General features: G+C 33.3%; 1 protein-coding gene across 28 annotated transcripts in view; it reads right to left on the bottom strand.

Annotated features, from left to right (window-relative positions):
* MEF2C (myocyte enhancer factor 2C) overlaps positions 1-26346 on the bottom strand; it is a 135280-nt gene that overhangs the window by 53138 nt on the left and 55796 nt on the right. For 26 of the 28 annotated variants that reach the window (XM_041398276.1, XM_041398275.1, XM_041398264.1 and 23 more), the window contains 2 exons: positions 23766-23963; positions 11544-11747 (listed from right to left, as the gene is read on the bottom strand). In XM_041398276.1, the coding sequence (XP_041254210.1) occupies positions 11544-11747; positions 23766-23819 (258 nt within the window). In that variant the 5' untranslated portion in view covers positions 23820-23963. The remainder of the gene's footprint in view (positions 1-11543; positions 11748-23765; positions 23964-26346) is intronic. The other 2 variants (XM_041398274.1, XM_041398267.1) reach the window with 1 other exon arrangement.

Below are 26346 nucleotides of genomic sequence, written 5' to 3'. Positions count from 1 at the left end.
CCCTGTCTATCACACAATTAACTGTTTAGAACACACTTCATGCAACTTCTTTTAATAGCTTTTACTTCTTCATTAATGGCAACCATATATGGAAATATCCATGGCAAAACTAAGAAAGGAAAACACAATCACCTAAAGTTTTCGGTTTAGAGGTTGCTGCATAAAGAAAATGTTGACTGAAGGTGTTCTAATGAAACTTTTCTAATGAAATGAAAAATGGTTATTTAAGATTTAACAACATTTAACAGTGCTGGACTATGGACATTTATTCAGAGCTGACTATAGACTTGTGATCATTAAAAATACAGAACAACAGAGCATCTGTATTTGAGGTTTTATAGCCCTTCAAATTTGGTAACTTATATTAATTTAATTTGTCTTATATAAAAAGACACATGAATTCAGAGCAAATAGGTTCTAATCAATATCAAGTACATAATACATAGAGGATGGATACAAATTTTATACTACACAAAGAAATAATGTATAGTTCTTTACTGTAACAAGGAAGAAAAGTCAACATATTCTGAAGTTTTTGAACTTTCGCCAGAGCTATGAAAACTGTGGAAAACTATTTCACAAAGATAGTGTTATCTGTGTGCAGTCTAGGGAAGCAGAGGTATGCAGGTATTTTGCTTCATGCAAATCACATGGGTAAGGTGTTCCAGCCTGAGCAGAACATTTAAGATGTTGGCTCCCTAGCAGGAGAGTAAAGAAGGCAAAAAGCCAGGATTAGACTGACTTTTCGTCCTCTTTGGTGATGAAGTTCCTCTTGCAGAGTGTCGTTGTTTCTCAGGGAGTTCATGACTGTGGCAGGGAGTTTTACCTCTGAGTATAGATATAACGCTACTCATGGTATGAACTATTGAGGGCACAGCTCTGTCACCCTTACTGACACTGGGACTGCTTGAGAAAAAGAGCCATGATTCTGCAGAGATTTGCAGGAGCATTCAGTTTTCTTTTTGTAAGAAGTTTCAGTGTCTGAAAGGTGACTTCCATAGATCTTCCATAAATAAGTTTTATTTTCAGAAATAAGACCTATTCTAGTATTGCTTAGTACAAAAAGAGGCAGGATCCGTAGAAAGTTTTGTACGTGTTAGAAACAGTAACAAGGCAGATGTGAATTTTGTCAGAACACTCACATTGACATCTCTAGGCTTTAATCAGGGACCTAATAAAACCTGAATAGTGGGCATTGCATAGGAGAATTTTTTGACTTTTGATACCATAAGGCTCTTTTAACCTGATGAATGGTGGCTTAGAGCCCACATCTGGAAACATTTGTGTATCAAAAACCCCCTTGTTCATGTGTAAGCATATGAGGAACTGTGCATCATGTAATTGATTTTGCTAAAAACTCAGCGATGCATAATCTTCAACACTGATTTAACAAAGAACAGTCAAGAGCTTATGGAAACCCAATGAAACAAAAAAAGTCTTGAGGGGAAAAGAGGGCAAGGTCAGTAATTTGCATTAAAGACAGTTGTCATGTAAGAGAATATGTAGTATTTTTACATTTGTCATTATCACTACTGTGTATGAATCTAGGCAAATAACCACATTTTGTATTTGCCTTACAAAGCAGGGATATTTTAATGATGAAAATTAAAAATGGACTTGTTCACAAAAGCCTTTGTGTCTGGAACACAGCTATAAGTAGCTCACTATCTAGGTTGGAAATGGTAATGCAGGGTAGTGTGTTCTATTTTTCTGTGCTTGAAGTGAAGATACAATAGTAGAATTCAGCCTTGGTAGTTACTAATACACCACGCAGACACAATAACACCCTGTGTACTGCATAAAGGAATCACTTGTGGCCTGTCTCCATTACAAAGAGCAGAGGGGCCAACATGCAAGAAGACAAAATGCTTTACAAGGGGGAGGGAGACCAGAAGAGTTGATGTACCCAAATACAAGGGCCTTGATTCTTTTTTAGAGTAATTTAAGTCCCTTTCCATCAATTATTGTCCTTTGTCTCCAGAATCTTATCACAAGCAGCATTACAGGAACTGAACAAAACAATACTCAGGCTCAAATAACCCTGTGAACTGCACTGACATTTCCACACCCTGTTGCTGTGTCTGACCAGGTTACTCAGGTTAAAAAAAAAATCAACAAAAAACAAAATGCAAAAAATTCTGTATAGAGCAACAACACACATTCTTGTTTTAAATAACATGCTCAGCCCTTCCTGGTGTTTTTTCTGCTCTTTAGTACTACTGATATCTCACACTGCAATACTGCAGTGGATATGAAAAACTGCAATACAGAAGAAGATTGACTTTCTCTAATTTGACAGCTTTTCAAGTGAAAAGTTCCCACTTTGCAGGCTTCTCAACAGGTTTATTTTTGAGTAAATTAGATCCTGCCCTTTTCTATTCCAATCTTCCACAGTCTTTTGTTGAAATTTGAGTTTGAGAACAATTACAGATTAAAAAATGTATTTATCTGCAGAAACGCTCTGCAGCTAAGATTTGATTTTTCAGTGAAATAAATAAAGTCCATTAATTCATTTTTACTGCTCTGAATCAGAGTAATAAATTTTTCTTTCTTACTGATATGTGAAGTTTTGAGGGCACATGAAATAATTGAAAAGCATCTATTTGTTTCATTCATTCATGCTAGATATATGACATTTCCTGGTAATTCTTGACAGAACACTGTAGTCATTGCTTGTCTTCAAATAAATTAAAAAAACATGTGAAAAGAAAAAAAAAAAAAAAAAAAGACCTTAGGAAAGTCAGCTGTTTTTGACAGTAAGTTAGTTTCTGTGAAACAAAGCCTTGTGTTTCAGAAATTGTTTATGAACCATGAAGAAAAAAAAAAAAGTATCCTTGGGTTAAAATATTTATTGGCATCTAGGAGTCTGAAGAGAGCAAGTCAGGCCTGTGGTTTTTTGAGGGCACTTTATCATCGCCTGCATTCTCAAAGGGATCAGTGAATGAATAGAGCTGGATTACTCATCCTTCTATTCCACGCCTATTCCTCTCTATTTTCCTTGGCAAGACTGAGTGACAAGCTATTTTTAGTGAGACAGTGTTCTATTTTTAGACAAATAGCAGTTAAGACATATTGTTAGGAAAAAAATTTAAAAAAAGAAAAACACAGGGAGGAGGGAATGAGGTTTGCCATCTCATATTGTGAAGCAAGCCCTTCAACCTGTAACTTCAGGCATTTCAGCTTCTTCCAATCTTGGAAAAATAAAGAAAATTCAGAGTGCAAGGATTTAAAAATAAACTTACCCTCTGGCAAACAGACCAAAATACAACAAGCTGTTACTATGTGAAACAGTGATTACAAAAGCAAAGAATGTTTCTCAGTGACTAGATTGGGATAAAACTTTGGAGCTATTAAGGTCTGAGAATGTTACACAGACATGTAAGATATTTCTAGCTCCTTAGCCAGATATATAATATTTTGAAGAAAGAAAGAGTGATCTGTGAAGTAGACCTCGCTCTAATTACAGCTTTAGGATTCCAATTTGGCAAAAAAAGGAAGAATGAAAAATTTGAAACATGTTTATATTCTGTACATATTTTTCACTTTCATAATTTCAGCATTTTTGCAACAATTCTTCCAAAAATTTACCAAGTTATTAAAATATTTTTAAAAATATTACAAAACAACAAAAGAATAAATAAAAAATAAAAGGACATGATCCTCAAAAAGGTTAAAACAGGACATCCAGATCATTCCCTAAATATACTCAAAAGAAGCTTCTCATGTACCATGTGCTTCAGAATAATTAACTTGGGATCCATTTTATTTTTTTCTGTCCCTTCTGTCTTGTTCCACATATGGAAAAGTAGCTCTTAGGTGAGTGGATTTTCTTTCATTTGAGATACATTAGGGTTACAAGCTATGTTTCATGTTAACCAAATCCTTGCCAAAATAAATAATAATGAAAAATTTTCTATTTTTTGAGATAAAGCAAAATTTAAAAAATTAATTGTTAGACTTTCCTTTGCCGCATTTTTTCACATACTGAATTAATTTGAAATATAAGAAATCCTCTACTTTTCTTCTTCTAGATTGCATAGCACTTATTAAATGCAGAGTAACAAGGAGATGCAGAATTATCAAGGAGAGCTTGAAAATAGCCTGGGAGTATGAAGAGTCAGAAATCTCATGAGTATAAGTGGGAGGAAGGGAATAAAATACTACCTAATGAGTGCAGTAGAAGGACTACTTTGGACACTCTCACTGACTGGAACAGCAGTTCCATTGAAGGACTACTTTGGATAGAATAGAATTGCCATACACCGTTTTTCAGCTTTGAAGTTTTTGTTGTGGTTTTGTAAGAGCTACTATTTACGTGAATCTCAAATTGATGGAATAATAAGATTAGGTAAGAATGTAAGCTCTTGTTTAGAAGAGATGTATTTCTTAATACATCAATTCTAAAATACATAAATTTCTAAATATGTTCAATTATTTTAAAAAGTGAAAGAAAGATTGATAAAATGTACAGACTTTTGCAACCATGTAATGTAAAAGTTTTGAAAGCATGATATTTTTTCCTCTGAGAGTTTTTTAACCAGTCATGCTTAGAAAAACTCACATGAGGACATTAATTTATGAACACATTATTCAAATTGTGTTCAATTTCAAATTAATTGGCACACAAAGACCAAAGAAAAAATGCTGAAGATCTTGCATTCAATCCTTTGGTTCTGTCATATATGATGTTGGCAATAATGGTTGGGTTTGTATTTTCTAAAAATGAAAAAAAAAAAACCAAAACCACAAAGGCATTAAAAAAACCTAAAAGTCACCCAAAGGAAATTTTTGGCCAGTTGACTCTTTTCAAATGTCTGTCCTGTGAAACTGGTATCACTAGCTGTTTTTTTAGCAACTGGTCTTCAACCAATTTAAAAAGGAAATCAATAATGCTATCACCATTTCAAAGATAGTGAAACTGAAGCTTTAAGAGGAAATGTGACTTATCCAAGGTCACAAAACAGTATCTGACAAAGCTATTAATAAAACCAAAGTCTCATGAGTCCTAGTCCAAGGCAGTATCCAATACACTGTACTGCCTTTAGATCACCCTGAATAACCTTTCTTACATATAGAAAGTGAGGACATATGTCCCGGATCTTCAGCCCGCAGTAGCTGAAAGAAATCCCCTGATTTCAGCAGCTCAAGAGCTGACTTGATGTGCATTTCACAGCTGGTTTATATGCAATATTATGTTACGATGACAAGAGAAGAAAATACACTTATTACATTAAACAAGCTACAACAGTTGCCTTACTTTTCCTAAAAAGAGAACATTTAGAGAGTTGCATGGGCTTATTTACTATGATTATACAGATAAGAGTCTTAATTGATATGAGGAGGCTTTTAGAATCTAATTAACCTCCTAGCTAGTCATTAGCTCTGTGACCTTTAGAAATAATTGTCATAAGAAAATTTCTTTTCTCTTTATCTCATTCAGAACTTCCACTTCAAGTGACTAAACCTAATGTGCAATAGAACCCACAGCACATCTGTAAGGATTGATGGGTTAATGTGCAGTAAGAACATAAGTGAAACAGGACTGTGGCATTCTTCTCTGGCACAAATACTGCCCATGGCCACCTGACTGCCATTCTCATCAACTCAAACCTTCTACTGTGCTAAAGCTGTACTAAGTTTTAACTCATGTCCCTCAAGGAGATTTAAAAGTATGCCAATTAACACTTTGTGGCTGGCCATCCTAAAAACAACTGGATTTTCAGTTCAAACTAACTTTTCTACAAATCTGTGGAAGACTGAATTCCCATCACTAATTGTATGTTTTCATTAGACACTTTTTTTTCTTTTTTTTTTTTTTTTTTTGAGTAACAATAGTTTTTCTAACCAGTAAAAAAGCACAAAATAAAAAAAAAAAATTATTAATTCCACCACCCTGTAGATCTTGGTATTACTTTGTTCCTTGCTATCTTAATATTAAGGTCTTTGAAGATCTCCGTGTTTTGTAAAAAACAAAGGATGAGCAATCTGCAGGGAGAATTTCACATGTACAGAACCTCACTTCTTCCTCTTAGGGGAAAATGCAACTGCATATGGCATACATTTCTTATACTATGTTAAGACTGTTCTCCTTCACCAAATACAGAAGTCCACTGGAAAGAGGAAAATACTCTGTGGAAGTGCAATTTACCAGCAGTTGCTAGAGAACAAACATGTGTGCAAAACAAGTTAAAAGGACAATGCTAGATGCTCATTATCCATGAAAAAAAATCTATAATGTATAAATTAAAATGTGACATATTATTGCAAATTAGAACTACTTATCTTTGTTTGTTTTGTTTTGTTTTTTTTTCCTGGGAAACTTACAACTGCATCACAATGTCCCTAAAATAATTTACTCACTAGAATACTTCAAATTAGATCTGGATGACACCTTTACAATCACTAAAAGCAAGAGTTCACCCAATCCAAGTTTTCCAAATTTACCTAATGGAAAATTAATCCCTAACAGAGTAAGATAATGTATAGATGAAAAGCCAGATGAGGTTAAGGTTTTATTGAAGCAGAAAGATATGCCAGTATATTGCAGGAGCTGGTATCTTCTATATGTAAAAATCCATGTTGAGGACCATGAAATCCTTCTGACACTTGATTAAAAAAATTGAGAGAGAGAAGGAGAGAGAGAGAGAGAAATAAAGGAGAAGTTGAAGACATGTACCAGAAAAAGATCAAAAAGCAGGTAATAAGAGATATTTCAGAAAAGACACTGAGCTTAGGAGGGAATTTTTCTAAGGTAGTGGAGGCCTGCAAAGATCAGACAGATGTCTGTGCATGCATACAAATTAGCGGTTTTCTGCAGTGAACTTTGCAAAATTAAGATATTTGGTGGATGATTAGCATTCGTGTCATAAAACCTCAGTTAACAAAGAGAAAGATGAATGAAGACTGGTCTGCTTTTTTCTCTACTAGTGATTAGTGGTATGGTAAAGGGGAACTGAGGAGATGGATGAATGTGTGCCTGAAAATGGAAGATAGGGGTGAATTTGAAAGGGCTGATGTAGCAAGGGAACTTGAACTAAAGGTAGTGACCACTGAATCAGCAGATAAAGAAAAGTCAGGTGGAGAAAGAGAGACAATAAAAGCAGCAGGGTCAAATAAATTGATGGATTGGGGGTTCAAAAAGAGGTGAAAGATAAAGTAGTGGGTGATTTGTGGAGGAATGGGTCATGTGCACACAGAGCAAGGCTCAGCGTATTAAGCTCGGTATACCAGAAACTGAATCAAAACCAAGAGTCAATGAAAACTCACTAGCGGTCTTCTAAAGCTAAGACAGTAGCTGATGCTTTGACATGAAAGAAATTAGAAGGAAAAATGGACAATATGTAAGAAAACGGGCAGGAAGTTTCACCTTAAAACAGCAAAGACTTGATGGCTTAGATGAAGAATCACTACAGATTTCTATAGCATAGTTAGAATTTTAATTATATTTGCAACAAAATATTTCCTCATATTCCTGCTCTGAAATCTGTCCCCTTCCATCTAAGGCTGAAGTCTTTCCTGAGCTCCTAAAGTAGTGAGCTTAGAGTGTTACAGAACTGGATTTTTGTTAATCACAGCAGCATGGCAGTGAGATGTCACTAAAATAAGTTGTGTTACATCCATTTCTGTTTTATAGAAACAAGGAAAGGATCTGACCCCATTTCATAATAAATCCAAATAATACATAATGCATGCATTTGACTGTTGTAAAATGCTGACATTTCTTTCTTTCTCATTTCCTTATTGCTGAAAGTAACTTATTGCATAGTCTTATAGAATTAGTCTGGATATATTATTGTTGGAATTTACATACACACTTCGAGGTTAGCATAAAGATCAAATGTTGTATTTCTCCTCTGTGTTGAATGAACTCACCAGAGTTTCTGCTGTTCCTTAAAAGAATTTCTAAATCCAGCAATTAATGCTCACTTTTTAACTGAAGGAAAATTGAATGAATGACTGTGGTATGAATAGTTTGGTGGGTGAGGACATAATGGCTTCAAATTTAAGAATCCAGTTAATGCTAAACAGAAGTTTCAGAATGTACCTTTTTTGTTTAGTTGATTTTGTTTTGTTGGCTTTTTTGTTTGGTTTGTTTGTTTCCCAGAATTAATGCATATCTCCATGCACAATAATTGTCACTGTTGCTTGAAATAAGTGTAAAACGCATACATTTTCTCCTTCATGACTACATATTGAACTTGCCCTTGTACGTTATAGGCATATTTACTGGGTCTTAACTGAAACACATTCACCTGGTAGACAATTTTTGTGACCTGAAAAACTCAGATATATCAAATAACATGTCAATCAACTTCATTTTGATGAAGCAACTGGAAACATTGTCTCAGTTATATTTATTGCATGTAAATAAAATTTCTACATATGCAATGAAAACATGAGCTGTTTTAAATCATTAAACCAGAGAACCTCAAACAACAGCAGTAACTGGCCTTACAATTTTCTAACTATTAGCATTCAATTTTTTATCAAGAGAGATTTATTGATATTGTTTATCTCTAAGTTGGGTGGAAGGAATTTTCTGTTAAAAAATGTGGTGTTTGTTAGATATATGACCATGTTTTCTTCTTTACTTGTTACTTTAAACAACAAATTATGCTTGAAGACTTACGTTTTCATAAATGTTAATATAATTAATCCCAGTAATTATATTGAAAACATTTACTTAATAAAATGAACAGCTTTAGCCAGATCTACATGAAAAGTTATAAAATTTTTGAATTTGAATAGCAGTGGTTTAACTTAAAAGTAATTAACTACATATTAGAGAGCTGCTCTTTTATTTTTCTTTGAATATAGATAGTTCAAAGAACTTACACCTCATTTTAATGACTGATAAAACAGTTCTACCACAACTTAAAAGTAACTAAATAGTTAATATTATGCTGAATGTGAACAGAAATTGGATAGTAAATTGAAGACCTTTATATGGTTGACAGTTATATTTCAAATTTTCATTGGTCTGCCTAAAGGTTTTCTTTCTTGAATACTATTCAGGAATATATGAGCACAGCTATGCCCTTGTCTTCTGCTGAAATATAGTTATTGAATAGACATTTAGTTGAAAATGCTCAGATTTAAAAATATTGTCTAATTCTCAGCTGCTGCTGTTCATTGGTCTGGAAGACAAGATTAAAAACTTTTACGTGGGAAATCTAGCTGTCTGAAATGGAAAAGAAGATGGACCTCTTAGAAGGAAAATATGTGTAATGTGTAATTGATCACTTTAACTGATCAATTAAAATGATTAAATATGTGGCAGATTTATATCCTGTACCTGAAAATATACCCAAACTACACTAAGAGTCAAGCCATTTATCAAAGCTCTATTTTCTACTGTACTTACTTGTAACTGTGATGTTCATTATCCATTAAAGGCATGATAATATGGAATCCTTGTTCAAAACCTACATACTGGAGAACTCCTTGGATTCTCAAACTGTACCAGTACTGATACAGTTTAAGTATTTTATGTTACAGGCAGAACATAGAAAAATGTAATAGAAAGTCCAACTCAGAGCTGACAGATCATTCACTTCATTTGGCCTTTTATGTCTATTGTTCAATTAAAAAAAATAATTTCAATTATCCACTTTTATATTGTTCCTTTTAGAAAAGTGAAAAGAGTTGCCTACCAAACTTTGGGTATAGTCAGAAAATTACACATCTGCATGCAAAACTGCTAATCAACCTATCCGAATTGGCCTGCTGTTTATGCAGAAAGAGATTTTGCTGATGCAGTGAGTTCTCTTTCTGAAAATTTCAACATTATTTGAAATTTTAAGTTTTCTTTCAAGATCCTTGGAAAATCATAGTCCTTATGATAAAATGTATTCATTAATTGTAAGGCAAGCAATAAATCCCTAAGTGTATTTCCACACAAAAGCCTGTAGGAAAAAGAAAAGCTATCACAGGAAACTCTTCTGCTAAGAATATTCTGGCCTTTTGCCCCTAAAAAAGGACAGGACTTTATTTTGGGCATAGAATTTGAATTCTTTTGGACTTCCCAGATCTGGGGAGCAGGAAATGCTTCATGTCTATACAGAAGATCTGAAGTAAGAGAGGAAAAGAAATGATGCATGAAGAAATTATGCACTTTCCTACTACTCTTAATGCACATAAAATTTTTTTTTTTTTGCTGTCAGAACCTCATGCTCTTCTAATGGGAGGCAGAATCTGGGGGAAATAAGGAGGGAAGCAAATAGTAACTTCCTAGATGGTAACATAAGGATACTCAGAAGTGATATATATTCCTGTGTGCAGTCTTTGCATATCTAAGGTGGTGTGACTGTGACTCTGTAACAAGTTTAACAATCTTAATTATGCAGAACTTTTTATCCTTTAAAATATTTTACGCATAAATAATTCACTACCTTACACTGCCAGTCTCAAAAACATGACTAACCCTGGTGAAGATTCCAAAAGTATCAAAGTTGTATTTCAAACAAAATCCAGATAATTCCAAAGTCTGAAACTAACTTTTAAAGATCTGGAGTAAACTAAGTATATACATCAACATATTCAGAAGTAAATTTTCACTGACCCTTAAGATAGGTCATCATCCTTCTATTATGTTTTTAATTGATACCATTAGATCAGTCATGCATTTTAAAAACAGAAGTTGTATAGCTCACATACAACTTCTGTTGTATCATTTCTGTAATTTTTAGAGATCTATCATTTTTTAGATATCTGTCTAAGATATGAGTGCTTTGTTAATAACGACAAATTCATTGAAGGCTTTATGTATTTTGCATAGCTTGAATCCAAATGTGATTGCAATGTACATTGACTTTTCTACAAATATTAGAAGCTTAAATTTTAAAATTTTAAATTTAAGTTAATAATTTTCAGTAATTGTAAATAAAAATTGTTCCTTATAATTTAAAAAAAATTAAACAATGTGTCTAGCATTCTGACACTATTGCTTTGATACTGTCACTATTATATTATGGTAACAATATTCTGTGTGAGTAGCTGATATATTTTTACTGTGCAAATTGTAAATCAACTGTTCTTTTGCATTTTATTAGACACCCCCTGTAAACAATCAAAAAGCTAAGAAAAGCAGTCAAATTACACCAACAAATGCTTCTAAATCTTCTTCCACATCTTTTACAATGTATTCTTAATTCCTCCTGGACAGACAATATTACAGCTTTTTGATTGTGGAGACAAAGTATGCAATGTCTTCTGGAAGCCTGTCCCTGGAAGAGACTAGGAGACAGGCGGGAGATTCAGCTGGTAGGTAGTGATCAAGGCATGGAGAGGATTAATGCAACAAAGTGACAAAGCAGCACAGAAACCTGGAAAATAGGGAGCCAGAAATCACTTTGCAGAAGTTACTGCAAGACTCAGAAGGATAAAATGCTCTCAAAAGACATGAATTTCCTGCAGGTTTGGCTTCGTCACCTCCAGTGCTCAAGCCAATACACTACTGTTGTTCTGCTCTCCTGCTGCTATGTCACTCGAAGGTATAATCTACTTGGAACACCTCCACCTCAGAGCAAAACACTAAGTCTTACCTCAACAATATCTGAATTTGTTCGACTCTCATGTGGCTCATTATACTCCGTATATTTCAGCAACACTTTGTCCATATCAGTGCTGGCATACTGGAACAGTTTGTTGGTGCTGTTGAAGATGATTAGAGCAATCTCACAGTCACACAGAACACTAAGCTCATAAGCCTTCTTCATTAACCCAAATTTCCTCTTCGTAAAAGTCACCTGGAAAGAAAAGTGAAAAAGGTCCATCAGAAAACCACAAGTTGCTCTCTGTAGTCTTTCTCCTTTTTTTCTGAGCTGTAATGTCTGAGTGCTTTGTCTTTGCATTGAACATGCTCAGAAAACAAATCAATAAAAGAACTCATAAAAGAATTCCAAAATATAATATACATGTATGTGTGTTGTATGTGTTACACAAGGGAGAAATACCTAATTATCACTGCATGAAACTTGAGATACAGGTAAGGACCATGGGGTATTTTCATTTACTGGTGCTATGAAGTGTTGATACTGCAACTTTAACTTTTAAATTCAGATATCCTTTAGATGGCATACATCTTTCCCATCAACATTTGCAAAGTGCACCTCACATGAGCAGCTGTAAATACTTTGAACAAGTGCAGTCAATTCTGATAGCAATTGGCTTTGATTTCAAGCCCCCCAACTCCTGCTATCTGTGAAGCAAAGAAACTATTTCATAAGCATTTAAGTGTTGCAAAAGAGATACATTGCTCATATAAACACACTCATCATACTTTTGAAGAAATATCTAGTGTGAAAAATGGCACTCATCAGAAAAGAGAATTATAAGGCATGAAAGAAGAAAATATCTGGTCAGCATCCTTTGAAACAAAGTCTTTTTTGAACACACACACACACACACATATCATATTTTATTTCATTTCAAGCCATATGCTTAGGAATATGAACTGGCATTTTTAGTACACAGGGCTTTAGGTCATATAATATAGGAAAGAAATAGGGATGTTCTTGCAAGTTTTCAGTAGGCCAGCAAATGTCCCTACATAATTGAATTTAACATCAATTGAATTTAACACATGGTCAAGGTACTTGGTATATCAAGGACAGGCACACAACTAAGTTTTTTGGTCTACCTGATTCTGCATTTGTTTCTACCATCCCTTATATACCCATAAACAGCGACACCTCTGCACATTAATGCTGTGGCAAGAAGATTTGTCTGTCTGAGATTCATATGACTAGTGTTTTAAATTGTCACACTTCTTATCACACTTGTCACAAATTAATGCTATGTGCAACCCCAGATTACCTTAAAATCCCAACATGTCAGGCCAAGGAAAATGCAACTTTTTAAGTATTGCTAATCCCTATTTGTTAGATTCTTTCAGAAACACGAGGCTTTGTGTCTGTACTGTGAACACTTATTCTCCCAAATGCATACCGAATGTTATTCCTTTTATTTTAATTTAAATAATTTTAACTTCTGTCAACATACTGTTAAGAATAGATGGATTGCCGTTAAACACAATTATTCAAGCATTTAAAAAAGACCACTTTCTACAGCACTAATCTCAAGTATGCATAATTTACAGTTTTTTTCTAAATTTGTTTATCATGGTTTTTGATATTTGGAATGAATAATGAGATAGGTAACAAAACTTCATTAAAATTATAAATAATAATAATAATAATAACAATATCAAAAAATCCTTGTCTTCAAAATACTCCCTTAATGGTTTCTCTGATTACAGGAAAATGTAATGAAATGCTTGAAAGATACACACATATATAGCTATATGTGTGTGTATATATATATATATAGCTATATATATATATATAAGATCATTTTAGAAATAATTAGTGATACAGAAAATAAAATGTACTAATTCAACATATTTGTCTGCATCTAACATGTCTTTCAGTCAACTTTTCACCACAGTGCTTTAGGTGGAGTATCTCTGCATTTTGCTTGCTTTTTATTCAAGTCCATCCCAGCACAAAAATATCCTCAAAGCCAGTGTTTATGTCTAATATTTTGAAAAAACACCTGTCTGTGCTGCAGAGCAGATACTTAATTTCTAATATTTATCACCAGAGTGATACTCGTTACAGTCATATTTTATGGACAGTGAAAAACCCACAAACCAGAACAATGAATAATCTAGATCTTAATTTTCTCTTTAATATGCAATCATAATTGCTCTGAATTTGATATGGTTTTAATTTCTTGATCTTCCTATATTATCTTCCTGATATTTTTTACATTGACCAGATAATGCCTTCTGTAACTGATAATTAATAAATTAAAGGCAATTGTGTCTAATACTGTTCCACTACTTGCGATTTGGAATTTTAATTTTTGAATATGTAATTCATAGTAGTTTATCTTTATGCATACATTATCCATATACATAGATGTAACTTTATTATGCTTTTATAAAAGTTTATAATACAGAACTTTTCAAATGTACAGTGAAACGTCATTTCAGTGACTTCACAAAAAAATACTAATACTCTTCAAGCCATTTAAAAAACAAAACTACCTTTTTTCATGCATTCTTCTATGTGGCTACACAATGAAGATGAATATGCCATATGCTAAAATACTTTTGTGAGCAATATAAACAAACAGAATGTTTATTATTTAACTTTATTTGATCAGTTTGTTCACCATTTGCTATGCTAACCATTCTCGTCCGCACCAAAATATATTAAAATTAAACACCATCTAATAAATATTCTTTAAGGTAGCAGATGATATTCTAGTAATGAAAAGGTTTTGTTGAGAGGTAAAAATTACATAAATTATTTAAAACTTCTGTTCTCTTTTGTCTAGTTGAAAGGCAGTATGGAATCTTCAATGAAAAATCTCTCATTATGCTTGAACTGAATTAGTGCTGAGAATCAACAAGACAGTCACATTGTCATGAACACAAACAGTAGCTATATCACCAAAAAATTCACATGTTGACATAGTCTTGTAATTATAATTTGTGTTCAAAGTACTCAGTCTTGGTAGTGTCATATAACAACTGACAATGTCACCTTGTCAATTGACATAAACAATGCTAGTGACACTGAAGGAAAACGCACAAACAGTATGAAAATTCATTAACATATTTCAAATAAGATGCCCCCAAAAATGCATACTCTTTGATATCTCTGTAACATTTAATTTTTTCAGCAGCAACAATCGAATCACTACATGTTATTTCCTGACAATATTAGTGAACATATGCCTAATTATCCCCACTATCTACATCACTGCTAATTTGCAGATTTTTCAGGTAACAAATCTGCTTCTTTTTAGGAGAACGATAAGCAGTTCAGAAGGTCCTTTTGGGATAGAATATTTTATAATGACAGGGTGAAAATGAAAAATTAAAGTGGAGTGTAAGTGGAAGAGATAAGAGGCAGATATTCAATGGTCTTTAAAACCTTTTAAAGCATGTGCATATAAAACACGAGGTTTTTGACAATGATACAATTTCTAAATACTTGTATGAGATACTTGAATGCATTGTTTTATATATATTGCAAAAAGAGCAGGGTGTGGAGATCACGAAAATTATTTCTGAATCCAACCAAAAATAATTCAATTCTATCCCTTTGTATATTAACTCAAAACCCACTACTCTTTTATGTTTGTCTTAAAACTATAGTTATTCTACTTATTTATTTTTTAAGATTTATTTTAAATGTAATTGTCATCTTAATAAGAATGGTGGTATCAAGAAGATAGGTACTAAAGTCTGAAAAAAATTTTTATATGAATAAGCATTAATGCTTATGACTTTGTATGGTGTAAGATAATCAAGATGTTACTTGATTATAAAAATACTTACAGTTAAGTATTTAACTTTCAATTTCCTTGATATAAATCACAGTGAGCTTTTTATATATTTTGGATGAAGTTCTAACTAAAGGTGAAATGTGTTAAAAGAAAGGCATTGAATAAAGAGAATTGTTTAAAGGGAGATTTTCAACTTCAACTCTGGCTCTTCAGTTCTATGGAAGCAGCTTTCAAATGGACTAGACTGCAAGTGAAGCCACAGAGTGTCTGAATTTGAGTGTGCATGTCACACGCTGATATGCTCAATTTAGAGGAAAATTTGGTGCAGAGAAGACTTTCTTGTTTAATCATTATTAAATTAAACTTACTTAAACTGTATAAATTAGAAGGTACTGTCACTTGGTTGCAATTACAAATTCTTTAATCTGCCTAAATTTTAATTTAGCAATGTGGGTTTGTAAATTGGGATTCTATCCACTGGAATTATATTATATATATTTTTAAAGTAAATTTGTAACAACAGTTTTATAATTTTTATTGATTTTAATATACCAGTAAAGAAAGAAGCATCCGTAAATAATATCATTTAATGGATATAGCCTGAAGGATGCATGATCTATGATTTTTCCATGTGATCATTGTATCTTGATGTAAGTTGGTTTGGGATTAGTTTAATTCAGTTAAGTTTAGTTTTATTTTTAATTTGGATTCTTTGAGTAATTTTTTCTGAAATCTCACAAACTATGAGAAGCTGGACCATAACACCACTCCATATGCGTCACTAGTAGCCACAGCACATGTGCTAACACTATGTTTCCAAAGTATCAGTCCCATGATGTTTCAAGGGATTCAGTCCAGCCAGTGTCAGAATATCAGTGCTCTCCTTACTTCTTTCTATTCTCACTATACAGATATATAGCTGCTGACATAGGAAAATGAGAAACACAGAATTTTCACAAATGCTTCCCAAGTATATTTCCTGCCATTAAACTAGTGAAGAAGAGGGATCACTGATGCACAGAAGTATCTCATAAGGGCACCATGTTGTCAAAAAGAAATGTTACCTGTTTGTCCTTATTTCTTCTGGAATGTCTAAATTTCTGACACAGGGACTAGAACAAGTACAGTAGATATGTATGTGATAAATAGGAGGTACTACGTGAGCAGTCTACCCAGCTTCAAACATAAGGCCAAGCTGACCATATATAATCAGAGGGGCTCTTTACTAAAATGTTACTGCCAAGAACCTAAGCCTATCCTGTTGAAACATCAAATAACTACTGGAGAGGCAAAAACTGTTGTCATATTCTCTCTTCCCTTTTTCCTCTTATTTTCCTCTGATTTTTGTTTAGAACCATTTATCATATGAAGAGGTCTGGTTGAAACAATCTTTACAATAACTCTCTAATGGGAGTGGCAAACAGCACCAGTGCAGAATTTGATCTGGACAAACTTCCTTTATGCAACATTTGGGCATACCACATTAAATTAAAGACTTTCAGCAGACTGCTTCCATGTTCTTATAACCTTCTATCATAACTTACAGGGATGAGACAGCATTGATTTATGCTGGTAAAAGAGCTATTGTCCCAGAAAGCCCCAAGCATATTGTGCTATGACTTGATGAATAGTCAGATAAAGAGGAGTTCTAAGAGGACGCTCTAAATTTATAGCCATAACAAATAAAATGTTCATGATTAACCCATATAAAAAAAGGTTTTGTACGTTACACCACATTTTTGGAATCTTTGTGCATAAATACCAGATCAAATACTTAAAGTAGTGATACTATTCAGTATGCCCAAATTCAAGTCATGAGGGTCAACCTTGTAAGCTTTTTCTGTGTAAAAAAAAGAAAGGAGGGATAAAATTGAAAGATATATTAATTAAAGATGATACAGCAACCTCAGAAATTAGGAGGTCAGCCAGTATCAATATGCTTCTCATTTTAACTTATAAATTGAGGCCTAAGACCAAACAGGAATGAAAGAATAATAAAGGCTAATCTTTGATGCTCCACTTCCTTTTGTTGAATAGAGAGATATGATCAAGTCCTTTATAGACAGATCTACAGATATGTACAAATTTTAGGCAAAAAAGATAATCTCAAATACACAGTAGGTGATACAATATACACAAAAGCTAACTTTTTTTTTTTTTTTTTCAGTATGCTATCACCAGTTCTGGCAGGTACAAACGTATGTTTATAGTAAAAAAACATGTTTATAAGTACTGTGCTGCTAAAATGTTCGTAAGGTAAAGGTCAAAGAATATTTCATTCTCTGCTGAGCAAATGGTCAGGAAGCACATTTGTCTGCATTTCCTGTCATAACAGGAAGAGTGTAACTTCTTCCTCTTCACAATGGCTTCAGTTCTGCTTCCCACCTCCAGCTCTTTCTCCCCCAGGGCTTGCTAAACCATTCCTTGCAAGACAGCAAGACTGTGCCTGTGTCTGCATTACTTTTCCGCTCTGCTGTGTTGGCAGATGTACTGCACTCTCTTTACTTAGTCTTCTTGCTCACACTTCAAATTAAAAGTAATTTGACCTAAATATTTACCTTAGGATAATTCACTCCAAATTATGCTCAGAACATCAATTTGTAATACAAGCACATTTAACCTCAAAATATTGCATACTAGAAGTTCATTTCAGTAACTCTGTTAAAGTTTTACTTCTCGGGTAGCCTGGAAGAACATGAAACGTGTTGCCAGAGTTGTATAGATCACCACAAATTAGGAGTCTTGAAAACTTGGGGTGCAACTCTTTTCTTGCAGAAACCTAACTTTACCTCTGAAAAACCAAGGTCACTGACTAATTTTAATCCTAGATTTCAAATATATATCTGTGTGAAATTTAATATAAGCAATTAATAAAATATGCAAAAGTTAAAATGTGTGATGTTTAAGACAATGGTTAATTGAATAAACAATTATGCTTAGGCACATTGTCAAGCAGTTATGTTTTCATGTGAAAACATTTCCCTGGAGACAAGTGGGGAAATGCTATGTGTTGGATAAAATGAAGATGCTCCATGAAGGAATAATGAAAATATAACTAAATAGATGGGAAAAATGGTTTTTATCAATCTTGTACTCATGTTTGCATTATTATTCAAGGTTCTTCACTTTTTCAACAGAGAAACTTCTGATTCAGACAATAGTCTCTTACCCCTTTCTTTTAAATAGAGCTGAAACACTGACAAAAATAGATACATGAGGCTGAAATTAATTTTGAAACTAGCAGCATAAGGTATCAAAGTCAGTAGAACAAATCTAGGTCTTCCTGCAAATGGTCATTTCCTTTCAGGATATTCTTCCCTTGCCCCAAAACTTTACTTTAATATCTGCTTTGTTTTGTTCTCTATTGAGCTCATAACTCAGTATTCTCAGTTTATAGCTTTACGGATACTGTGAAATTAGAGAATAGTAAAAAGTCTGGGTATGAAAGATTTAAACAGCAAGTGTATGTTACTGTTATACCCTACATATTTACATAGAAGTGATGCTTTAAAAAGGGCGTTTCAATGTTAAACACCTTAATATTGAAGTGTAGACTTACTATGGTATTTAATAAAATTAAGACCCTGCCAGCTCATTACAAATTGAAAGAAATGAATGCTGCACAGAATCATTAGATATGATAAACTCAGTTGCAATGTGACTCTTCAGGAGCCAGAAAAAAATGCACAACTAATGAGAAAGAAAATCATAGGGACAAAAAATGGTGCATCATCCTGTAAGGCTTCACATTTCCTAATATTAAGTAGACAAAAAATGGGGATCAAATGCAAGAGAGTGTTCCAGATCTGACACCAGAAAATCACTGGGTCAATAACATCCTCATTCCTGGGTCAATATACCTCTGGATTTAGATACTTTGTAAGAGACCTTTACAAGGTCTCTTACAAAGTATCTCATTAAATCCACAAACCATGGATTTAATGAGATACTTTGTAAGAGACCTTGTAAAACGATAAGACAATATCATTTATGTCATTACACCTATTTATTTTAGGCCTCAACAGCCATGTCTGGCTGGCTGCAAAAAATTTCAAATGGTCCTCATCTGAAGCAGACTGCAAAAGGCTATCATTAAAACTAACAAAATGTTTCACACTTATAAAAAACCCAGAAAAAACACAAGGACACTACAATTTTTCCTTCATGTGTTGACCATAGCAAAAGGAGATAAATTATTTCTTTCAATTAAGAAAATACAGGAAAATAAAGTTCACACGTTTTTTCCAAGTGATCTCCCTCTTTTTCTTTCTTTAATCATCCTAGAAGTGTTACCAGAATTCTCCAATCTGCTCTACTGAAATTTCCACAGAAAGAACTTGTAGCAGTCAGGAACTTCTAGCATCAGATGTCAATGCTAACATTTTTAGCTATTGATTCTGCTGATGGTGGAACTAATATCATGTAAGCAGCCACAGTCTATTTGAATGATCTGTTGACAAAGCTAGCACAACCTCACAACCTTGTTGAACCTGAACAATATTACCAGGGATTCTTTCCACATTTATGAAGACTATATTATCCAAGAATTATCACTGGAGTAACAAGAAAATATTTCGTCACTTTGTCTAATTATAACAGGAATCACTTGAGAGTTTTGATTTCCATTTAATGCTATGGTGGCAACCAAGCCACACAAAAGAAATAAATATTTAATCAAGGTCTGGCAGTTATTAATTTTCCTTCTACATGTGTCAAAAAACAGTGAAAAGGAATTTGTCAGGTAGTCTTCTCTGGAACCTTTCCAACCAAAGAAAATCCACGATCATTCACAGAATCAAATATTTGTGCCATATGGTCTTTGTCACCATAAGATATCAATGAGGACTAGAAAAATATAGCCAACTTACAGCCCACAAGAAACATCATTAAATTAATGGCTTCTGCCAGTTAAAGTCCTGAATTCTTCACTCACTAAAGTCAATGTGAGAATTCTTAAGCAGGCCAGGGTAAAACGACTGGGTCTCTAATGACTGAGTTGAAGTAGTTTCCCTTTAATTTATCCCCAAAAGTCAAAGCTTAAAATAGTTTTTGGAAAAGTGCAGATTGCATCCTCAAATTGTGCATTTCTCTGATATTTGCAGCCAGAAATACGACCCTGGATAGTTTGAAATTACTTTTATTACCAGTATGATCACTAAAGTATGCAAATCCAACCAACTAGACTTGCTCAGAAGAAATTCTCTTGAAGAGAGATCAACTATATTTTTATCCTTCCCAATCCACTCATAAAAGCACTTTGAAGAGTAGGGGAGTCTTCTACCATAGCAGATAGTAGTGTGGAAGAAAACAGCTTTTTCACATTGAGAATAAGTACATCATTCAATGGCTGACATAAAGAAGGAAATTGAGTGGAAAATCAAGGACAAGAATTTTGCTCCCCAGGCCTTGTAGCAACTTCAACCATTATGCAAATATTCTGATTTCCAAATAGATATTTGCACTAGGAGAGGGGACAGAATAATGAAACTACTGCTATAGCTCCTAATTTGATACAGGTTCCATGTATTTTTACCAGCATGTGCTGTACTGCAGAGGATTTATGTGCTTGAGAACAGCTGAGGATGCACCATCCAGGTATACAATGTATAACATACCTTGTATTGTGAAGCCATACTGTGTTTGAATGTAAGCAACAATAAGGCAGTTTCTTGCCAAGCCACTTGATGCTGTTCTTGCAAGTGTTTTTTGGTGAGGTAGAAAGAAAATATCTCCACCTGTAAATGGAGCTACAAATAGGCTTTGTGGAACTGTGCTTGAGCTGGTATCTTAGCTTCACTAATGAAAAAAATTTTAACCATTTTTTTTTCTGGTGCAACATTTTGATTTTTTTTTTGTATATATTTATGCAATCAAATAAGAAGAAAAAATAGGAATATAAGAAAGTTAATATTTTAAGATTACTGGAAATGTGCAAGTTAGGAAACAAACTGATGCTGCTATGCTAAAGCAGCAATACTTTAAGAACCAGTGAAGTTTGTGAAAGAGTACGTCTTATATAAATGGTTAAAAAACCCAATGAGATATTAGTAAAAATCCAGTTGTACTTAATCACATATATATTACTAAAATTAAAATCCTATAGTCCAATTAAATGATGAAAATCTTTTCATTTGCTTCATTCAGCTTTAAATCAGGGCACTAATGCAAGATAAAGTCCTTAGAAATACTTTAAAAATTATCATTAATATATTAGTAGAAATAAGAAGCAGAATCAAGCCAGTTTTACTATATGGAAAGTAAAATAATGTAGATCTATACCTCCAGGCTCACAGTGGCTAAGATACATTAGCAAATATTGAATTGGGATTGTTCAGCCTGGAAAAGAGAAGGCTGGGACTTAACTAGAGCCTTCCAGTACCTGAAGGGAGTCTACAAGAATGATGGAGAAGGACTTTTTACATGGGCATGGAGTGACAGGACATGGGGGAATGTATTCAAGCTGACAGAGAGTAGGTCTAGATTAGACATTAGGAAAAAATTCTTTACTGTGGGGGTGGTGAAGCACAGGTACAGGTTGACCAGAGAAACTATGGCTGCCCTATTCCTTAGAGTGTATGAGGTTTTGAAAAACCTGGTCTTTTGGAAGGAGTCTCTGCTCATGGCAGTGGAGTTGGACTAGGTTTCTTCCAACCCAAACCATTCTGTGATTCTATGAGTCTAATAAATGGTAGTGAGACAAACTACCTCCCTGCACTAACACTACAGTTGTTAGTATTCTAGTGTTACAGTTTTATTCATAATTATTAGTTCTGAAAGCTTGTTCTGGAATTCTTGAAACTCTACTGTGAATAATTTGAAGACTAGCTGTCTCCTTTTTTAAAAGTATATTTAATCATTTAAAACTGGGGTTTTTTTACAAAAGTGGGGCTAAAATCTTTGTAAATACTACCTTTGAGCAAGCAAGTTGACAATGAAACTGTTGTATGATCTAACGTTGGGAATGGCAAAATTTTGTGGTATCATTTACAAAAGAATTCAAGTTCCCTTCAAAAAGAAGCCATTATAGCATGGGCAAGTTTCAAACAACTACTGACTTAATATTTATAATAAATTCAATTCAATATTTCACATCCAATTTCAACTCCATGCTATAAGACAATTAAAATAAATATGATGACATTTATATATTGTTATTATTATTGCTATTTAGCTTGTCTCACCAAAACAGGCAACTTTTAGGGAAAACACAAAATGCATCCATCATAAGGAACATTTTGCTGTTACACACGATTTTCTGTCATAGAGATCACAAGTTACTGGTAACACTACAATATTTAAAAAAATTCTTGGAAAGCATATTTAAGGACTATAATTTTTTATTATGCCTAGGCTGAGTTTTCTATGGCTTTATAAAATCCTCCATGACTAACAGCTTCTTTAAAAAAATCCCATAATAGATGAAGAAATATTTATAGATGAAATTAGTGGTACTATTATATTAATAGTAACTCAGTATCAAGTTCTTAAAAATCAGCTACTGAAGATTATTACTAAATTGCAGCCAGGTCTAAAAAGAACATTAACCATGTTAATGTTCAGGATTAAATAATTATATGGATAATTATTAAATAATTATATGGAGAGGTGCTCACAATTGTGGATCTCCAGTTTCAACAAAACATCTACATCAAATGTAAACTGCAGCAATTTTCACCAATATTATTTAACGACATCAGTTACTAAATTTTATTTTTGTGAACACAGGGAAGAAAATTTCCTAATTTTTGGTCATATTTTAACTAGCAGAGATAGTGTTGATAATATGTGACAGCTCCCTAGTAATTTTATTAAAACAGAGTTAAAAATTAGTTAATCTATCCTATTGGACCTATTTAGCCTTAGCTAAATACCGATGGTTTTATAACTACCATAGGCTAGTATTATTGTATGTGGATTTTAGAATGTGTTAGGCTACTCAAATCCTTCTTAAAATTCAGACAGGAAAAGAGGAAACTTTTTTATGAAGTAGTGTCTTTTTTATATGAAGGAGGTGAAAATAAAGACACTGCAAAGGTGAAGGAGCACCAGTAATTGGGATGTCTGAATTTAAATGAAAGTGCTCATATTATAATAACTCAAAAGAGTTCAGAAAATATAGTACTAAAAGCTGTGTCCTGTAGCAACTCACAGATGTGCTTAACCGTGTATATTCCAGACTGAATTCAAAGCAAGTAGAGCAGAGCACACAGAGCAGTCTTTATAGAATAAAGTCTTCAAGTAGTAACTTCCTCACTATGCATGTCACTGAACTTGAAAACACCGTGTGTGAGGTTTCAGGTTGTTTACAAAACTATTTTTTCTTTGATAGTCTAACATACACTGTGAATATGTATATGTTGGTATATGCATGGGTACACAGACTTATCAACTTTTTAATCACCTTTAATAAGAAGTTATCTTATAAATAAAATATGATGCTTAAGTCAGGTATTTCTGCAACTCACCTGTCTGTTACGTTCATCCATAATCCTTGTAATCTGAATCTTTTTTCTCCCCATAGTCCCCGTTTTTTTTTCTCTCCTTCTTCCTTAAAATTACGTATTTTTCCCTTCTCTTTTATTCCTCTTTCCTGTTTCCTCAAAACAAACCTCCTTCTTCAGCACTTGCACCACTCAGTTCACAGTCCCCTGCATCCGTTCCTGCTAAACACAGAAAGGAAATCAAACGTTATCACGAAATTGGTAACCAGAAGGCACTTATTACATGGAGCTGGCCAAGTATCCTTATTATTATTTAGTGTACAAGTAAATTAGAACTAAAATTTACTGGACCTATAAAACAAGTAATGCATGGAGGAAAAAAATTATTCAAAGGCCTTCTTTTATGAAAGAAAACACCAAATAGAAATATATCAAGAAATAAAGAAAAAGACTGAAGTACAAGTTGTGAAAATTTTAATGGAATTAATGTCTCTAATTTTAAATATCATTCACAGCTCTAATATGAAAAATTACCCAAATCAGAGAGTTAATGAACTGTTCTGTATCTATGTTAAGCAGGCCAGCTAATTTATTTCTGAAGAGAAAACAATTTTGTGCTTTGACAGCAGAGGTGATAATTTCCCTCATTATGCAAATACGATGGACATGCATTTAAGTGTTCTTTGATATATAAGTTGCCAGCTACTTTAAATCCAAAGTTCTTAACTCTATTCTTTAAGAATATAAATTAGTGAAAGTATTACTGAAGATACTTGAAAAAACACTAGTGCCCTTTTCCCTCATTTCATTCTAGTGTAAATTCTAAAATATTTTGCAAAGGATTTCTAACCAGCAAACACATGTTTTCTTATAAAACAGAACAATAGAGGCAGATGACAATTTTAAGAATGTTTTGAAAAATATTTTCACTGTTTTAGTAATGCATGAGCTTTACAATACTGGCTCTATCACAGAGCTAAGGAGAAAAATGCACAGTACATAAAAATACACTATGCAGGAAGCATATTTCACAAAATATTATAAACCACATAATTGATTTATGTAATGTGTAGCTATGATATTTTATTAAAAATCCTTTCCTAGGATTTTTCCCCTCCTGAGGAGCTGGGAGTCCCAGGAAAGAAATGTAAACAATAACTATCTGCTGCTGTGGAATGCAACAGGTGCATCTTCCATTGGTCCATGTGGATTCTTTTCATTTGATGACCAATCACTTGTGCCGAGGTTGTGAGCAGTCACAAGATTTTTGTTATGCATTCTATTCTATTCCTGTTCTTTGTAACCTTCCGATCTTTTTTTTTTTTTCTCTCTATGGTTTTAGTATAGTTTTATTGTAATATTTTAGTATAATATATAAGACAATAAATCAGCCTTCTCAGAAAAATGGAGTCAAGCCTTGTGTCTTCACTCATGGGGTGTTTGCCTCAACAGTAATGTTGAAAGTATTTTAACAATAGAATACGTTTATTTTAATAATAAAAGAGTCCATGGAAATAGTAAAAATTACAAAAATTGTTTTGTCTAGTATAAGGTAAAAGATAGAAGTTTTTCCTCTTTATAATCTCAGTTTACCATATTAGTATATTTTTGTATATTTTAAGTGAACAGCACAAAGGTTTTTGAAACACAGAATAAGAAAAAGAAATCTGAAAAATATGAAGTTAAATGTTCTTCTGAAGTATAGCAAAAATATTGCCTTGGAAGTAAAAAATCTGTAATTTTAAAACAGAGACTGGTATTTCCTCATTTATTCTAAACTACAGTATCTCAGCAAACCTGATAAATTCTCATAATATATTGCATAACACTAAGCTGATATCCTGCTCATTTAATCCATTATTTGGCTCTGATTCAAAGCTACTGAGGTAGCAAAGTAGATCTCACTCCTTCCGGTCTTTGATTCTCTTTTGATTTTCTTAGCATACATTAACTTTAAGCTGTTCAAGTGTTTTATCACTCACTAAGGAAAAAAAACAAAAACAAATAAGCAGGCAGTCTGAGTTTTCTAGCTAGTCACTATGGTGCAATTAACCTGTTGGGCAAAACAAATCTTAAGGTATAATACTTATTATATTTCTATATATGAATGTCTTTTTTATATTATTTTCTGGGCATATTTGTATATTGTTACCATAATGCAGAACACAAAAAGTGGAACAATTCATATTGTAACTATAACAAAATATAGACTGCAAAAATTCTTAGCTGCATTTTATATTTGAAAGCAATAGCTACTCACTGCTTAAATAGATACAAATGTTGTTGATCATATTTGCAACAACAGCAAAAAAAAGAAGGCCAAAAATTTGAAATAAATATATTCTGTAAATGTATTTTTAAAAGCTTTTTTTCCCAAACAAAGTTAGGAGACCATCTTATCTGATTTTCAGTGTTGACAAACAAACCCAGTCTATTTTAAGAAACAGTTACATTTCCTTGGTTTGGGTTTCTTTCTTGTTTTTCCTATATCTTATCTCCAACACAAAGTACAAATTAGAATGGTGTTTCCCATGCACATGCAGGACTCAAAGAGTCCAACTGTCTTTCTCTGCAGAAGCAAACCCATACTCTAATCCACAGCAAG

Source organism: Onychostruthus taczanowskii, unplaced genomic scaffold (genome assembly GCF_017590055.1).
Source record: "Onychostruthus taczanowskii isolate IOZ18803 unplaced genomic scaffold, ASM1759005v1 scaffold143, whole genome shotgun sequence".
NCBI lineage: Eukaryota > Metazoa > Chordata > Aves > Passeriformes > Passeridae > Onychostruthus > Onychostruthus taczanowskii.
This window is presented reverse-complemented; position numbering and strand designations above follow the sequence as displayed.